Source organism: Capsicum annuum, chromosome 2 (assembly GCF_002878395.1).
Source record: "Capsicum annuum cultivar UCD-10X-F1 chromosome 2, UCD10Xv1.1, whole genome shotgun sequence".
In the NCBI taxonomy this organism is placed as follows: Eukaryota; Viridiplantae; Streptophyta; class Magnoliopsida; order Solanales; family Solanaceae; genus Capsicum; species Capsicum annuum.
In genome coordinates, this window is record NC_061112.1 from 136570328 (window position 1) to 136584916 (window position 14589).

The 14589-nt window shown below is 36.9% G+C and overlaps 1 protein-coding gene across 1 annotated transcript; it reads right to left on the reverse strand.

The window, feature by feature from the left end:
- Positions 1-392: 392 nt before the first annotated feature.
- On the reverse strand, positions 393-10323 carry LOC107859747 (serine/threonine-protein phosphatase 7). Its single transcript, XM_016704838.2, has 5 exons — positions 9483-10323; positions 8211-8705; positions 2661-2807; positions 937-1044; positions 393-785 (listed from the first exon to the last, which is right to left on the reverse strand). Exons 1-5 carry the CDS (start codon positions 10041-10043, stop codon positions 711-713), a joined length of 1386 nt encoding a protein of 461 aa, XP_016560324.2. The 5' UTR covers positions 10044-10323; the 3' UTR covers positions 393-710.
- Positions 10324-14589: the final 4266 nt, after the last annotated feature.

Sequence of the window (14589 nt, forward strand, 5' to 3'; positions counted from 1 at the left end):
CAATCCTGTCCTGAAGAAGGTAAGGAATGAGATATCTTCAAGAATCAGTACTTGAGGTGGTCCTAAGTAGTGGTCATTGGAGAGTTGTTATTGTTTCATTAATAATAGAAAAGGAATTCAGATCTATGCTGTATCATAGTTCAAGAAGTTAGGTGCAGAAAAATTTACCAAAGGAAAAATGCTTAGCCAGACTTCTCATTTATCTTCGGCTAGCATCTTGTTCATACATTACCATCTGTTCATAGCTAGCGTGCCTCTTTGACACTTAATTTCTTGCAAAAGCACCCGAAAACACAAGCCCTTGACACAGATTATTTTTATTAGTAGTACTAAACTTCTCAATCACTTTGATACAATACAAAGAAAGGCAGCCAACTGTGAGTACACTCTGCTAGAGAAGTCAAGTGAACATTCCAAGAAAAGATAAACCTTCTCAAGGGCATATAGCTGGAAGGTGAAGTCTTCCATGGTTTTGCAAAAACAAGTAGCACTAAGGATATTAGTTACACAAGAAGCAGACAGTCTAAATTTTGATACAAAAAGGGTTGTACATCAGTAACTGCTCTGAGCAGAAAACCATGATACATATCTCATTCAGGCAAGGGAGCTTGAAGGAAAAAAATACTTTAGCAGTAATTTTACTCATATCACCTCAAAAACAACATAGAAGCATGTACAAATATTTTAAGTTTTGCAAATGAGAATGGCCTTCATGTAGCCATAGCTGCCAAGTCTAGTTCTTCATCAGAATCAATGCAATCTTCATAATCATAGAACGGATTTGCCTGTCACAATAATTTACTCAAATGTTATTGGTAGATTAAACAACCATGAACATGCAAGTAATTTCAAAGCAAATTTACTCCTTATTAACAAAACAAGAAAACCCCATGAATTCCAGTTCAAGATAAGACAAAGCTTCAAATAGTTATATACCCTTGGTCTTGGAGTAACTGCATCAAAAGTGCAATAAACAGGGATATCAAAGTTAGGCGGTTCCAGAATAATGTATGCTCCTTTATTTCGATACCTATCGTCTGTTGCCTGCAGTGCACAAACAGAAAGATAAGTTTCTCCATTTCATACTGCAGCTTCCAAGTATGGAAATGGCGCTAAAGATGGTTTAAACTTTCTGCACGAGTGCATAAAAAATTGAATAAACATGATAAAATCTCTCAAAGCAATAGAACCAACAATTCTCGAAGTAATTGGACGATTCTAACTAGCGAGCTTCAGGCCTCCATTGATTCATTAAGTAGGGTACAAAATACATTATTAGAACCAGGCTTAACTAGCAAGCTGGAAAAGTTCCCGTTAGGACCCAGAAAGAAACTTCACGCATAAATTGATTCGGTTTCAGTAGAACCTTAGGCAACTAGCAATAATTGTAGTACACTTTTTTTTTTGGATAAAGTTAAAGTTCAATAATTGTAGTACATTCTTAATACTCCTAGAAGTGACAACTGACCAATGGTTGTGTCAACAAAAAAAAAAAAATTGTGCATGGACAAGGGGGAAAATGGGCCAAGTCCAGAGATCTCAGCAGGTATGTTACCGGAAAATCTGTTTATAATATGATGAATGAAGCCCACAAGCTACTTCCCGAAATAGGGAGAAAGTGGCAGTTGACGATCAAGTCATGCAAGGTTTTTACCTTGCAATGACCCGGTCAATTAACCATTTTCAACCTAGAGTAAATGAATGTTGGCTAAACGTGAGAAAATTCTGATTAGACAACACGCAAAACGAACAAAAAATAGGCCACTCCGACGATATAAATAGAACATGCCTAAATTTTAGAGATAAAATTGGGATAAGTTCTTAGGCTCCTTGGCACATAACAGCTTGCCTCAAATGTACAAATAGAGCACTTCTGTACAAAAATGCATCCCTTCAATCATACTATTAAATCAACTTGTGGTCATCTCAACTTAAGCTTTCTTTACAACTTTCCTGCGCAAGCTTTCTTACAGATTTCATAGGTATCTCCTTAGAACAATGCTAGACATACTTCAAATCAGATACTATGGGTCTTTTTCCTACAAAAATTCACCACAAGTTCACCACCTGACGACTTTGACTAGAACACTTTTAAAAAGCTTACGAACCCATCACCAAAAAGCATAGTTTCCTTCTTCTCAACATTAATTGTCCGAATTTCAATAGGAAATCATTCACTGACCGGTCCCCAGATTTTCTAGCCAAAAGGCAGCATATGAAAGATAGGACTACTGAAGACTGAAGTTCTTTATGCATCTTTGATTAGTATTGGTTGCCAAAGACCAAAGTACAAGAATTCCTAAACTCATTCTTACCCATTCTACATCTGGCTGATGCCATCATAGAAAGCACAGAGGCCCTGGCCATAGAAGATAAATGCTCCTAATATACCACTAATACACTCATTGGGCACATATTTCAGGAAAAGAAATTCAGAATCAAGAAATGCATTTACACAATTTCTATCAACTATAATATAGTGCAACTATAAAGAGGCGCTACACTTCTACAAGATGGGGAAGTAAAGACACCAAGAGGTTTCATAAAGGAAAGATGGACAGCATACTAAAGCATAACACAAAATACAAACTCTGATGGTGGACAAGAAGCAGACAATGTAAGGTATATTATGAAGATGGTGAATGGTAAAACGAAGATACCTGAAACTGTGGATAGTCTGGGGCACTAAACAATGTAATCAATTTTCCGGATTTGACCTCATGATCTACAGTGTACCCTTGATCCATTGGTTTCATTCCATTTCGCTTTTCCCTTGCATCTGGACCTTCATGTGACCTTATAATCAACTGAGGTTGCACCAATTAAAGACCAAAATATTAGCACTTTCCTCATAGATAAAAGTCACAAAGGAAGATGTCAAACTCACATAAAATACAAGAACCTAAAGCTACATGAAAATGTAGACATAAAAAGGATAGATGTGAAGCAAGAATAGTCCTGAAAATGGGAATTAGTACTTGAGAGGCCTATGTTTTGCAAAAATAGCTTTTTAAAACTTTGTTTTCTTCACTTCTTTGTGGGTCTTTAGGTGGTTAAATGCTTTGTTGACTGATACTTCTACTAAAGATCTCATACAGCTCTTTTCTTTTCTTTGCCCAATTAACTGATTGGCCTACATTTTCTGGAAGATAATGTTTTTCCAAGTACCAAGTAATTTCATCTCCAAAGGTTGTTCAGTATGTGTCTTTGGGAAATGTTCTGTTTTTCCAGCTACATTGGGTCCGCTATGTCGGAAAGAGGAAAGAACTTCAAATATTATTGTGCATTACTATCTTTGCGTACTAGTTTTTAAGGAAACAACAACCACATCATTTTCTAACTTAAATGAGTACAAGTAATCGCATGATTTCTTAGATTCCCTGTATATCTATGTCTAAAGTCATGTCCTAGTAATTGGTTAATACTGCAGGTATTGCAACTGGATAGAGAGCAGTGCTCTCCTTCAGAAAAACATGCTACAACCAGCTCACTTCAGGTGAATAAATATGAAAAGACCTTTTCATTATGAAGATGAAAGGACTTATTTACTGACATTGAAAAGAGGTGCATCAACTCTTTGTATGTCCGCCTAATTGACTAAAAGATCCAAGAAGGGGAAATGATCCTAAAAGAATATTTCTCCATGGTTACGTATTTGATCAAAAACCAAGTCAATGATGAAACCAGACAAAGGAAGATGAGATGAGAGCCTTTCAGTCCACTGACTAGGAGAGTGCACCATATAATATAAAATATTGCGGCATGTCCATTAAAATTAGTAGTCAAAGTTGGGAACTAATTAAACAGAAAAACTTTACCCTGTGCGTAAGAAAGTCAAGCAAGTGCAATAAATCTTATTCAATCTTTGGAGTTGCTTTGCTTAGTTATGCTTATCCTTCTCGTAGACTCAAAATATGCAGATAATAAATTAATTTCCATCTGAAAGTACATTGGATAATTTCCCTTACAATTTCCATGTTCATCTCAAGGAGGAACAACAACAACAACAACAAACCCAGTGTATTCCCACTTAGTGGGGTCTGGGGGGGTAAGATGTACGCAGTCCATACCTCTACCTCTGATGAAGTAGAAAGGCTGTTTCCGAAAGACCCCCGGCTCAAGTCACGAGATATCACACAAACACATAGTACAGCACAGAACCAGATGACATAACATAGATACGGCACCCATAAGGAATATAAAACAGAGTAAAGCAGGAATGCAGGAATATAAAGCAGAGGAAAGCACACAGATTCGTAATAAACATGGAACACGGAACACGAAACACTGAATACGGAATCATAACAGGAATACACCCCCACCAATTAATTCCCTACACTAGCGACCCGAACTGGCCCTAATCCTCTGCCGTAATTCGCATCTTCCAGACCTTCCTATCTAGGGTCATGTCCTCGGTGAGCTGTAACTGTTCCATGTCCCGCCTAATCACCTCACCCCAGTACATCTTCGGTCTACCCCTTCCCCGTCTAAAACCATCCAACGCTAGCCTCTCACACCTACGGACCGGTGCATCCATGCCCCTCCTCTTCACGTGTCCGAACCATCTCAATCGTGCTTCCCGCATCTTACACTCCACTGAAGTCACACCAACCTTCTCCCGGATAGTCTCATTCCGAACTCTATCCCCTCGGGTCAGTCCACACATCCAGCGCAACATCCGCATTTCTGCCACCTTCATTTTTTGGATGTGGGAGTTCTTAACTGGCCAACACTCCGCTCCATACAGCAAGGCCGGACGGACTACCACCCTATGGAATTTGCCTTTAAGCTTGGGCGGCATCTTCTTATCACACAGCACCCCCGATGCGAGTTTCCACTTCATCCATCCCGCCCCAATACGGTGCGAGACATCCTCGTCAATCTCACCGTTACTCTGGATCACGGACCCGAGATACTTGAACTTATCCCTCTTCCCTACCTCCTGTGCTTCTAGCGTCACTCCTACCTCATTCTCCCGCCTCACGTCATTAAACTTACATTCCACATACTCTGTCTTGGTTCTGCTCACCCTGAACCCTTTAGACTCCAGAGTTTGCCTCCACAACTCTAATTTGTCATTCACACCCCCTCGAGTCTCATCTATCAGGACTACATCGTCTGCAAAAAGCATACACCACGGCACCTCCCCTTGGATATGCCGCGTCAACACATCCATTACTAACGCAAACAAAAAGGGACTAAGAGTAGATCCCTGATGCAATCCTGTCAGGACAGTGAAATGCTCTGAGTCTCCTCCCGCCGTCCTCACCTGGGTTTTCGCTCCCTCATACATATCCTTAATTACTCTGATATATGCCTGCGGTACTCCACTCACCTCCAAGCATCTCCAAAGCACTTCCCTGGGGACTTTGTCGTACGCCTTTTCCAGGTCGATGAACACCATGTGCAGATCCTTCTTCCTCTCCCTATACTGCTCCACCAACCTCCGTACCAGGTGGATTGCCTCCGTCGTCGAGCGGCCGGGCATAAATCCGAACTGATTTTCCGAAATAGACACTATCCGTCTCAGCCTCACCTCGACCACTCTCTCCCATATCTTCATAGAGTGACTCAGTAACTTAATCCCCCTATAGTTATTGCAACACTGAATGTCCCCCTTATTCTTATAGAGGGGGATCATGGTACTCCACCTCCACGCCTCGGGCATCTTTGCCGTCCTGAAAATTTCATTGAACAATGCAGTCAACCACCTTACACCAGCCTCTCCAACGAACTTCCAAAACTCCACCGGTATCTCATCCAGCCCCGTCGCCCTACCCCTTCGCATCCTGCGGACTGCCTGTCTAACCTCGTCTACCTTAAAGCGTCTACAATAGCTAAAATCCCGACACTCCCCTGAGTGCTCCAGTTCCCCTAACACAATAGCTCTGTCCCCCTCGTCATTCAAGAGCCTATGAAAGTACGACTGCCATCTCTTCTTTATGTGACCGTCCTCCACCAACACTCTACCGTCCTCCCCCTTAATGCACCTCACCTGATCGAGGTCACGACCCTTCCTCTCCCTAGCCTTAGCGAGTCGGAACAACTTTTTCTCCCCTCCTTTCCCCGGTAACCCTGCATACAAGCTCTCAAAAGCGGCCGTCTTAGCTGCCGTGACCGCTGACTTCGCCTCCTTCCTCGCTAGCTTGTACTCTTTCCTGTTTACCCGCTTCTCTTCTTCGTCCTTGCTTTCCACCAACTTAGCATACGCCTCTTTCTTGGTCTCCACTTTCTTCCCCACCTCTTCATTCCACCACCAATCCCCCCGATGATGTCCGGCCCGGCCCCTAGAAACACCCAACACCTCCCTTGCATTCTCCCTGATGCACGTTGCCGCCCTGTCCCACATATTATCCACGTCCCCCCTACACTCCCACACCCCCATTCCCGCCAACCTCTGCCCTATCTCCCACGCATTCACTGGCGTCAAGCCGCCCCACTTAATTCTCGGTCTACACTCCTTACTCCTCCTCTTTCTATTCTTCTTTATACCCAAATCCATAACCAAGAGCCTATGTTGGGTCGAAAGATTCTCACTCGGGATGACTTTACAGTCTTTACACAACGCCCTATCCCCTTTCCTAAGCAACAAAAAGTCAATCTGGGTCCTGGCTATCGCGCTCCGAAAAGTGATCAGGTGCTCGTCCTTCTTCGGGAAGCCCGAGTTCACCACCACCAGCCCAAACGCCCTCGCAAACTCCAATAGGGTCGCACCCTCTTCATTTCTCTCCCCAAAACCAAAACCACCATTTCATCTCAAGGAGGAAATGGTGAAGAAATGAACACAGAACTCCACGAGTATACAGATAAGGCAACAATCAACATTTGAACTCTCAGGTGGTTCACCTGCGTCTACAGATGGCACCTGCGCCCGCAGATGGCCATCTGCGTGGGCATGTGGGCCTAAGCGGCCAGCTTGCTCCATTTTGTTGAATTAGGTCACTTTTGGGCCCATATATGTAATAAAAGTCCTAAGGCTATAAATATTAGAACCTACCTTCATTTTCATTAGTTTTTGGATATTATTATGAATAAACTTGAGAGTGTGAGCTAGGATTAGCTTGTGTTGAACAATCGTTTCGAAACGTGGGTTACTTGAGAGTTCGATTCCCTTGTGGTTTACGTAGAGGTAAGTGTTTGAACGTATTTGAAAGGGAAGTCTTGGGATTTGATACATTCTTCAATTGTCCTTTCTTATATCTTCTTGTGTCTATCTATCCTTTACTTTCCGTATTTCAATTCTATCGTTCTATCGGAAACAGCCTCTCTACCTCTTTTGAGGTAGTGGTATGGACTGCGTACACTCTACCCTCCCCAGACCCCACTATGTGGGAATATACTGGGTTTGTTGTTGTTGTTGTAATTCTATCGTTCTTTCAGTTTTTGTGTTTGTTTCGTCTTTTTGTATTTTGCCCGTCATCAACGATGGTGCAACTTAATTGTTATGACTACGGAAAAATACATAAAAGTAAAAGTACATCCCTGTGAAAATTTGGACAAAAAGAGAGCGATATAAAGTAACTTCAATTGGAGTCCCATACTACCTTGATGTGCTCTCATGGTTGGATGACTCAAAAACTACAGATACGATGGTACTAGAACAAAAGTTGGTTAACAATACGTGAGTAAAGAAAGAGAACGTAGTTGGTATGCCTTAGGTCAGATATTAATTAGTTTGAACCTAGTTGTCTAATAAGGTTGGAACTGAGTAAAAGTATACAAACTTTGGAGGGTGTCCACCACCTATTTTACTTCCTTGTATATACAAGAGAAATAACCTTATTTTTCCACATTTACTTCGAGTCCTCAACACCCTCTTCTTACACCTAAATCCAACATAGCTTAAAATAGAAGGTACTGAAATCGAATCCAAGAACAAAATTAAAAGATTATATTTTAACAAATAGTATGTTCGTCTTCTTACACCTCAACCAAGCATAGTTTAGAACATAAGCTGTTGAAATCTAATCAAGAACTACAAACTCAAAGATTTATATTGTGACAAATAGTACGTCAAATCACATCTTTGCACATTAAAAACGTCCGAACAAGACAGAATATATTGTAGAATTTCATTCAGAAATGAATGATAAAAATGAACTATAAGCTCTGATAAAAGACAACTTCAACATAATTTAGCAGCAAAGTAATGTCAATAACAAGAGGAAAAGAGTATATGCAAAGAAAGAAATGCAACTCAAGCAGTATACCTTTAGATTCAACTTCTTCAAAAAATCTTCTGTACAGTCCGGACCCCATACGAGACCGATTCCTCTTTCTTTATTCGGGGAAAGTCCATCCTTCATTGATGGGTCTGACCACAAGACATCACCAGGTATCAAATTTGTACCTTCCCAAGGAGGATCAAGGACAGATCTCCTAGCTTTTAATAACTCCTCCATGGAACCAAGAGATAAAACACTTACACTAGGATTCAAAACTATTTTACGGTTCTTCTTCCCTTTAGCTCTTTTAGCTGGAGTGACAGCAATACTACGGAAAATACCTCCATGTGCAGTGTAGACATTATCACCAATAATGGAGGCAAGAGGAAGTCCTTCGAAGCATCCTAAACATTTCCTATAGACATGTTTCCCGCTGTCCGCATACTTGGCTAAGACTTCTTTCTCAAAGCCATATACAGAAGTGCAGTACTTCGATTCGTGATTTCCACGAAGCAGAAACACCCGATTGGGCATAAAAACCTGAAAGAAGGTACAGCTCCATTGAATATCCACAGTTCATTTGACTCATATATGCTAAAAAGTCATTTACATGAATCAGTTAGAGTTCAAAGTAATTATACATATCAAAGATCAAGTTGAAATAAGATGCTACAAGCTCCCCATTGCTTGACCCATACTACCATATCCCAACAAAACAATGCACAAGAATGAACCAATATAACCAAGGAAAAATTATAACTGACAGAACTTCAGGAAGATGGAGGGAAATAAAGCCTAACCAAAACTGTATTTGCCTATTCTACAAATTACCATGAGTAGATATGAAGCCTGGTACTTTAACGTTTAGCATCACTATTCCATTTTGTTGTAATATACCCTTCAAAATGTTAAATGATGTTGCCATTGACAAAGTGAGAAAATATCTCTCCACAAAGAATACCTCCCCTCAAGCTTTACAAAAACCCAATTCTCTGAGCTAAGTGCCCACATAAAACTGATAATTATGATCTACAATTATGTTTGTTGACATAAATTCCATAAACAAACACAGTAGAGTTATTACCTTATCACCGGAACACAACTTCTGCTACGTCGTAAGAAACAACCTTTCATAGGTAGGCAGCATAATTGATACTAAACATTACCAAAACTGAATTTCAAACTACATTACCTAAGTATTCTACATAGAAAGATAACCAAGTTTATTACAGCTAACTCAACCAAAAGATCAAGTAGTTACATTGGGATCAGTATATTAAAGGCACAAAGACTCCAACTTTGTTGAAAAGATTTTACCTTCCAAGCCAGCAAGGTAAGAAAGGTCTCAAGACCCCAAGCACCTCTATCAACATAATCCCCATTGAACACAAAGAACCGATTATCAGCAGGAAAGCCCGCATCTTTCAACAAGAACAACACATCATGCAACTGGCCGTGCACGTCGCCAACCACAACCACCTTCGATTCCGGACCCAACCCGGACCCCTTATCGATATGCACACAATTGGGTTCTTTATGCAAGATCTTCGACCCCGTAAGTATAAGCCGATCAAATACCGCTACGGGTAACACCGATGGTAGCTCAGCCGGAGAAAGATTCTTTGATGACCAATCAAATGCTAGCATTAGGTTATCAACCCAAGCTAGGGTTAAAGCCCCGTCTTCGGGCCATGAAATTGGGATCTCCGGATGAGGCTGTGCTGGTGAAGGAGTTGGTGTTGATGGTGATGACGTGGAGGACGTCGATGCCACCGATACTGATGAGAAAAAATCCTCATCGGAAGACGGCGGCGGAGGGGTTGCTGATGGTAATTTGACGGCGGAGGCCGGCGGTCCTGGTTCTGATGCTGATAGCATTTCAACTGGATGTTCGTTAATTTTTTTTATTAAGTTAGGTTTTTTTTTTTTTGTTTTTTTTTTTAGTTGATAGAAATAGCGAGACGAGAAGAGAAAAAGAAGTTTTGGTGACAGAGTATGTTCATGGGGAAGAGAAGCAGAAATAGAAAAATAATAATAGTAATTAGTTTTGTATTAATTGATGATGTGTGTTGGAGCTCTGTCATTGACAGCTCAGTTTACTGCTTTACCTTGTTTGTTTTTATGTGGTCTTTGTTGCAACTCCATGATGACAGTACTTAATTCTATAATTACTATGTTAATCAACATCTAATACCATTGGAATTTAAGTTTGTGTCTAAGTAATATTAGTATGAGCGGATGTGGAAGTAAAATTTGATACACAAGTTATTCAAGAGAAAGAGTTTAAAGTATTGTAAGTTTATAATCTAATGAAATAGGGAGAACGATGAGAATGTCATTTATCGTATTGGTGCAGGGTAAACGAAATGGAGGTTTACATTTACGGGTTATTTGGTAGGCCGTATTAGGAAAAATAATCCATGTATTAAGTATGGTATTAATTAATACTATGTTTGGTAGGATTTTGAACCAATGTATTGCTAATACCATGTATTAGTTATACACCCTACATGGTATTATAGGGTGTATTACTAATAGATCACATAGGCTGGTATTAGTAATACCATGGATTAGTATGTATAAAAACAAAAATATCCCTCAAATTCTTTTAAACAATTTTTTATTTTCTTAATTTTATTTTTTATATTTGTACTAATAAATTTATTCAAATAAATTAGTTTACAAATTTTATTATTATTTACAAAAATATCCTCAAAATTCTTTAATTTTTTTCTAAATCTTCTTCAATTTATTCAATATGAGTTACTTCTTTTCAATTTATCAAAATAATAATATCCCTCCAAATAATTTTAGTTATAAAAAAAACTACTCCATTAACTCAAAAAAATATTTATTGATCAAAATCCGAAAACAAATTGCATACAAGGTTTAATTTTGTAAATAAGATATCCATACATAAAAATAATTTTTCTACTTAGTTTTAACACTCTATAGAATACAATTTTATTTTAATAATGATTTTATTATCTCATCCAAAAGTTATACGTAACTCCCTCCAACTTAAAAACAACACAAAGTGAGAACAACAAGCAAATGATGAACAAATAAAGAAAATATAATAAAAAAATAATCTTTGTAAGTGAATGATTAAATCTTAAAATTCTAAAGTGAATAATTAATTACATTGTTAACTTTTTTATTTAAAAAAAAGAATAATAAACTTGACGAGGCCAATATGTATAGGATTTTCTTGCTCGTACTTTGTCAAATTCTAGTATTATTTAAGATATCATCCCACAGAGATTGGAACCACCTAAGCTACAAATTTGTATTATCTTTATTACTATTTGAGAGAATCAAAATGATGAGAGGTAAAATTGAAATTATATAGATTACTAAAACTTAAATAAATTACTTTCTAAGAATTTATAATTAAAAGGAGTTGGGAATCGTTGAATTCACTTGATAATATTTTTTTAATAGAATCTCAATTTACACATATATTTTATCTAAAGAATAATTGCTTATTTCTAATACAATTATATTTAGTTCACTAAAAAATAAATAATTAATTAACACTCCGTGAGATTATGTCAATTAAATAATTTAAGACTAGTGACAACTGAATCAAAATATTGTCTTGCCTTAATTGTACTAAAAAGGTGTAAAGACCTCTTGCGATTAGTCTTTAAATCAATAAATTTATTTGAATCAATCCCTCCGTGAGAATTAGAACTGAAAGAAATAAGATAAAGACCCCTTAGATCAATAAACTTGTTTGAGTTGATCCCTCCGTGAGAATTAGGACTAAAAGAAATAAGATAGAGATCATTAAATCAACAAACTTGCTTGAGTTAATCCCTCCGTGAGAATTAGGACTAAAAGAAGCAAAATTAAAGATTTGAAATAATAAATAACTAAATATTATTCTCCATCTACTATTTTATTCATTAGTTATTATATATTAATTTTGCTCCGTAAAAATTAAAAAATTAATATAAAATTAACTTAGAGATAAAATAGATAGATGTGAAAACAATAATTAGATAAAGTTATCATTTCGGCACAATATGAAGATGTAAGTGAAACTTGCAGGCAAAGTATGCATTAACCAAAATAGTATTATAAATATATATATCGAGATTCATCAACTATCCCAACCAAAAGAAATTACTCCATTAGGGAGAAAAGATAAAACTACTAAGAAAATATTATCCTACTAAATACAAAGAAAAGAAGGAAAACAGGACTAATGAATCTTGCTAATGTTTTTTTTTTTTTTCTTTTACAATGAAAAAACCTTTCCTATTTATAGAAATATTTCTATGGAGGCTTTGGTGAGAATTTTCAATACTATATCAATATATCATGAGGTCTTGAGGAGAAATTTGCATGCAAATTTATCATCCAATCTTGGTGAGATTTTGACATGAATATTATCATGATATCTTGATAATAATTTTATTATTTTATATTTCTTGTCCTTCCGTAGTCTTTGATGAATTTGTAGCAGATGTGTCTTTCTTCTTTCTTTCTTTTTCGTAATTATTCCTCCTGCAAGATTTGTTAGAAAATATGCGAGAATAGGATATATTTATTCACATTTATTTAAAATACTTGATATATAAAAATATACTAATAAATATATCTCATCAAAACTTTTGCAAAAAAAATACACAAAGTTATAATATGTCGAGGGTATTTTTGTAAACAAACAATATTCTTTTTAAAATATAACAGTATATATTGCTTTTAATACATCAAACCAAATACTGTACAAAAAATAATCCCAGTATTACTAATCCCTGCACTACTAATCTCAGTATTACTAATACAACATATTCAGTATTATCTTATACACTCTACCAAACGAGTCCTTAGAGTTTAGTGTGATAAGAAGGTCTACCAAAACTTGACAAATTTTATAAAGTGGCGGTTATACCAACTCGATTGAATAAGAGAACAATAACTCCGATATTCAAAAGTTGAAAGATACAGAAATGAGGATCGTGTGATGGATGTGTGAGCATATTGAGAGAGAGAAGATTAGAAATAAGATATTTGAGACAAGGTAAGAGTGATTTCGGTGTAGGATAAGGTATAGAAAGCAAGATTGAAATAGTTCAAGTATGTGTAAACGAGATGTGTGAATGCCCTGAGGTGTGAGAGCTGGCTTTTGATGATTTTAGGAGTGGTAAAAGATTAGACCAAATAAGTATTGAGAAGAGGTGGTTGGACATAACACGCGCATTGAGGAGAGGTGATTAGATATTCTTCCAGCTTACTAAAGATATGATCTTAGATAAGAGGTTTAGAGAAAATGGATTAAGACGAAGATCAGTAGATAGCAATGTGATATCATGTTATGTTTGTGCGAGTAGTTATAGTGTCGATCTGATAATTTGTTGTCCTTTTATTTTTATTATTTATACTTAAATTATTATATTATTTTATTATGATTATTGTTTTATTACTGCCTATTTTAATCGCGATATAATGAATTTGGCGTTCACTAATTATTTAAGAGTGTGTGATTTAATGTATTATTGTAACAAAAGTTGAGTATATTATCTGATACAATATCGAATATAAGCAGCCACTTACCAAAAAAAAGAATATAAGCAACCGTTTAAAAATTTCTTTCCTGACCTGCAATTTAATAATTTATGATCTATTATTTTATGGAAGCAATTTTGGTAATAAAACCAACTAAATTTGACTTTAATTAATTTAAATTTCAGCCGGTTTGTTTATGGAAGCATTATCAAGGAATTTAGCTTGACATTTTGTGCATATCAATATTTGCACAAATTAAAGAAAAGTGATTGCGTTAGAGATTTAATACAACATCAACAGAATATTATTGTAGTAATCAAATATTTGGTATGCACATATAGGGGATATATATATTTTTTGGCAATTAAAGAATTTTATTAATTACCAAGAAGGTCATTACAAAACTAAGGGGTTAAAACCTTTGTTCCCCTTCTCTCAACTACCTCTAGGCTCTAGTATGGAATAAACTCCTATCCAACAACAAACACAAGACACTGCTAGCTATCATAATTTTCCAATATATTCTACTAGTCTCCTATTCCCTTGAACTCTTCTGCAAAGTCCTACTTTTAGCTGGTAAATTATACATAGATTAGTTATGCAAATTTTTAAATTATAAACCAAACATCATATTAATTTCATAGTAAAAAAGAATGTCAAATATGATATTATTTATATAAATAACCTCCCCCTAACTAGCTACTAACAACTTTTTAAACTGTTCGATAAAAGTCAGGTGCTACTGCAAATCTAATTGTGAAGAATTGGGAGGAAAACAAATGCAAAAAAGGCCTCCAATGTGAACCTAAAATTTTGGAATTGGGCCGATCTTGTAGATGTCCTTGAGAGCTTAATGCTGCGTGCAACTGTTAGCCCACCTGCTTTCGGCCCAAACTGCATAAATGAG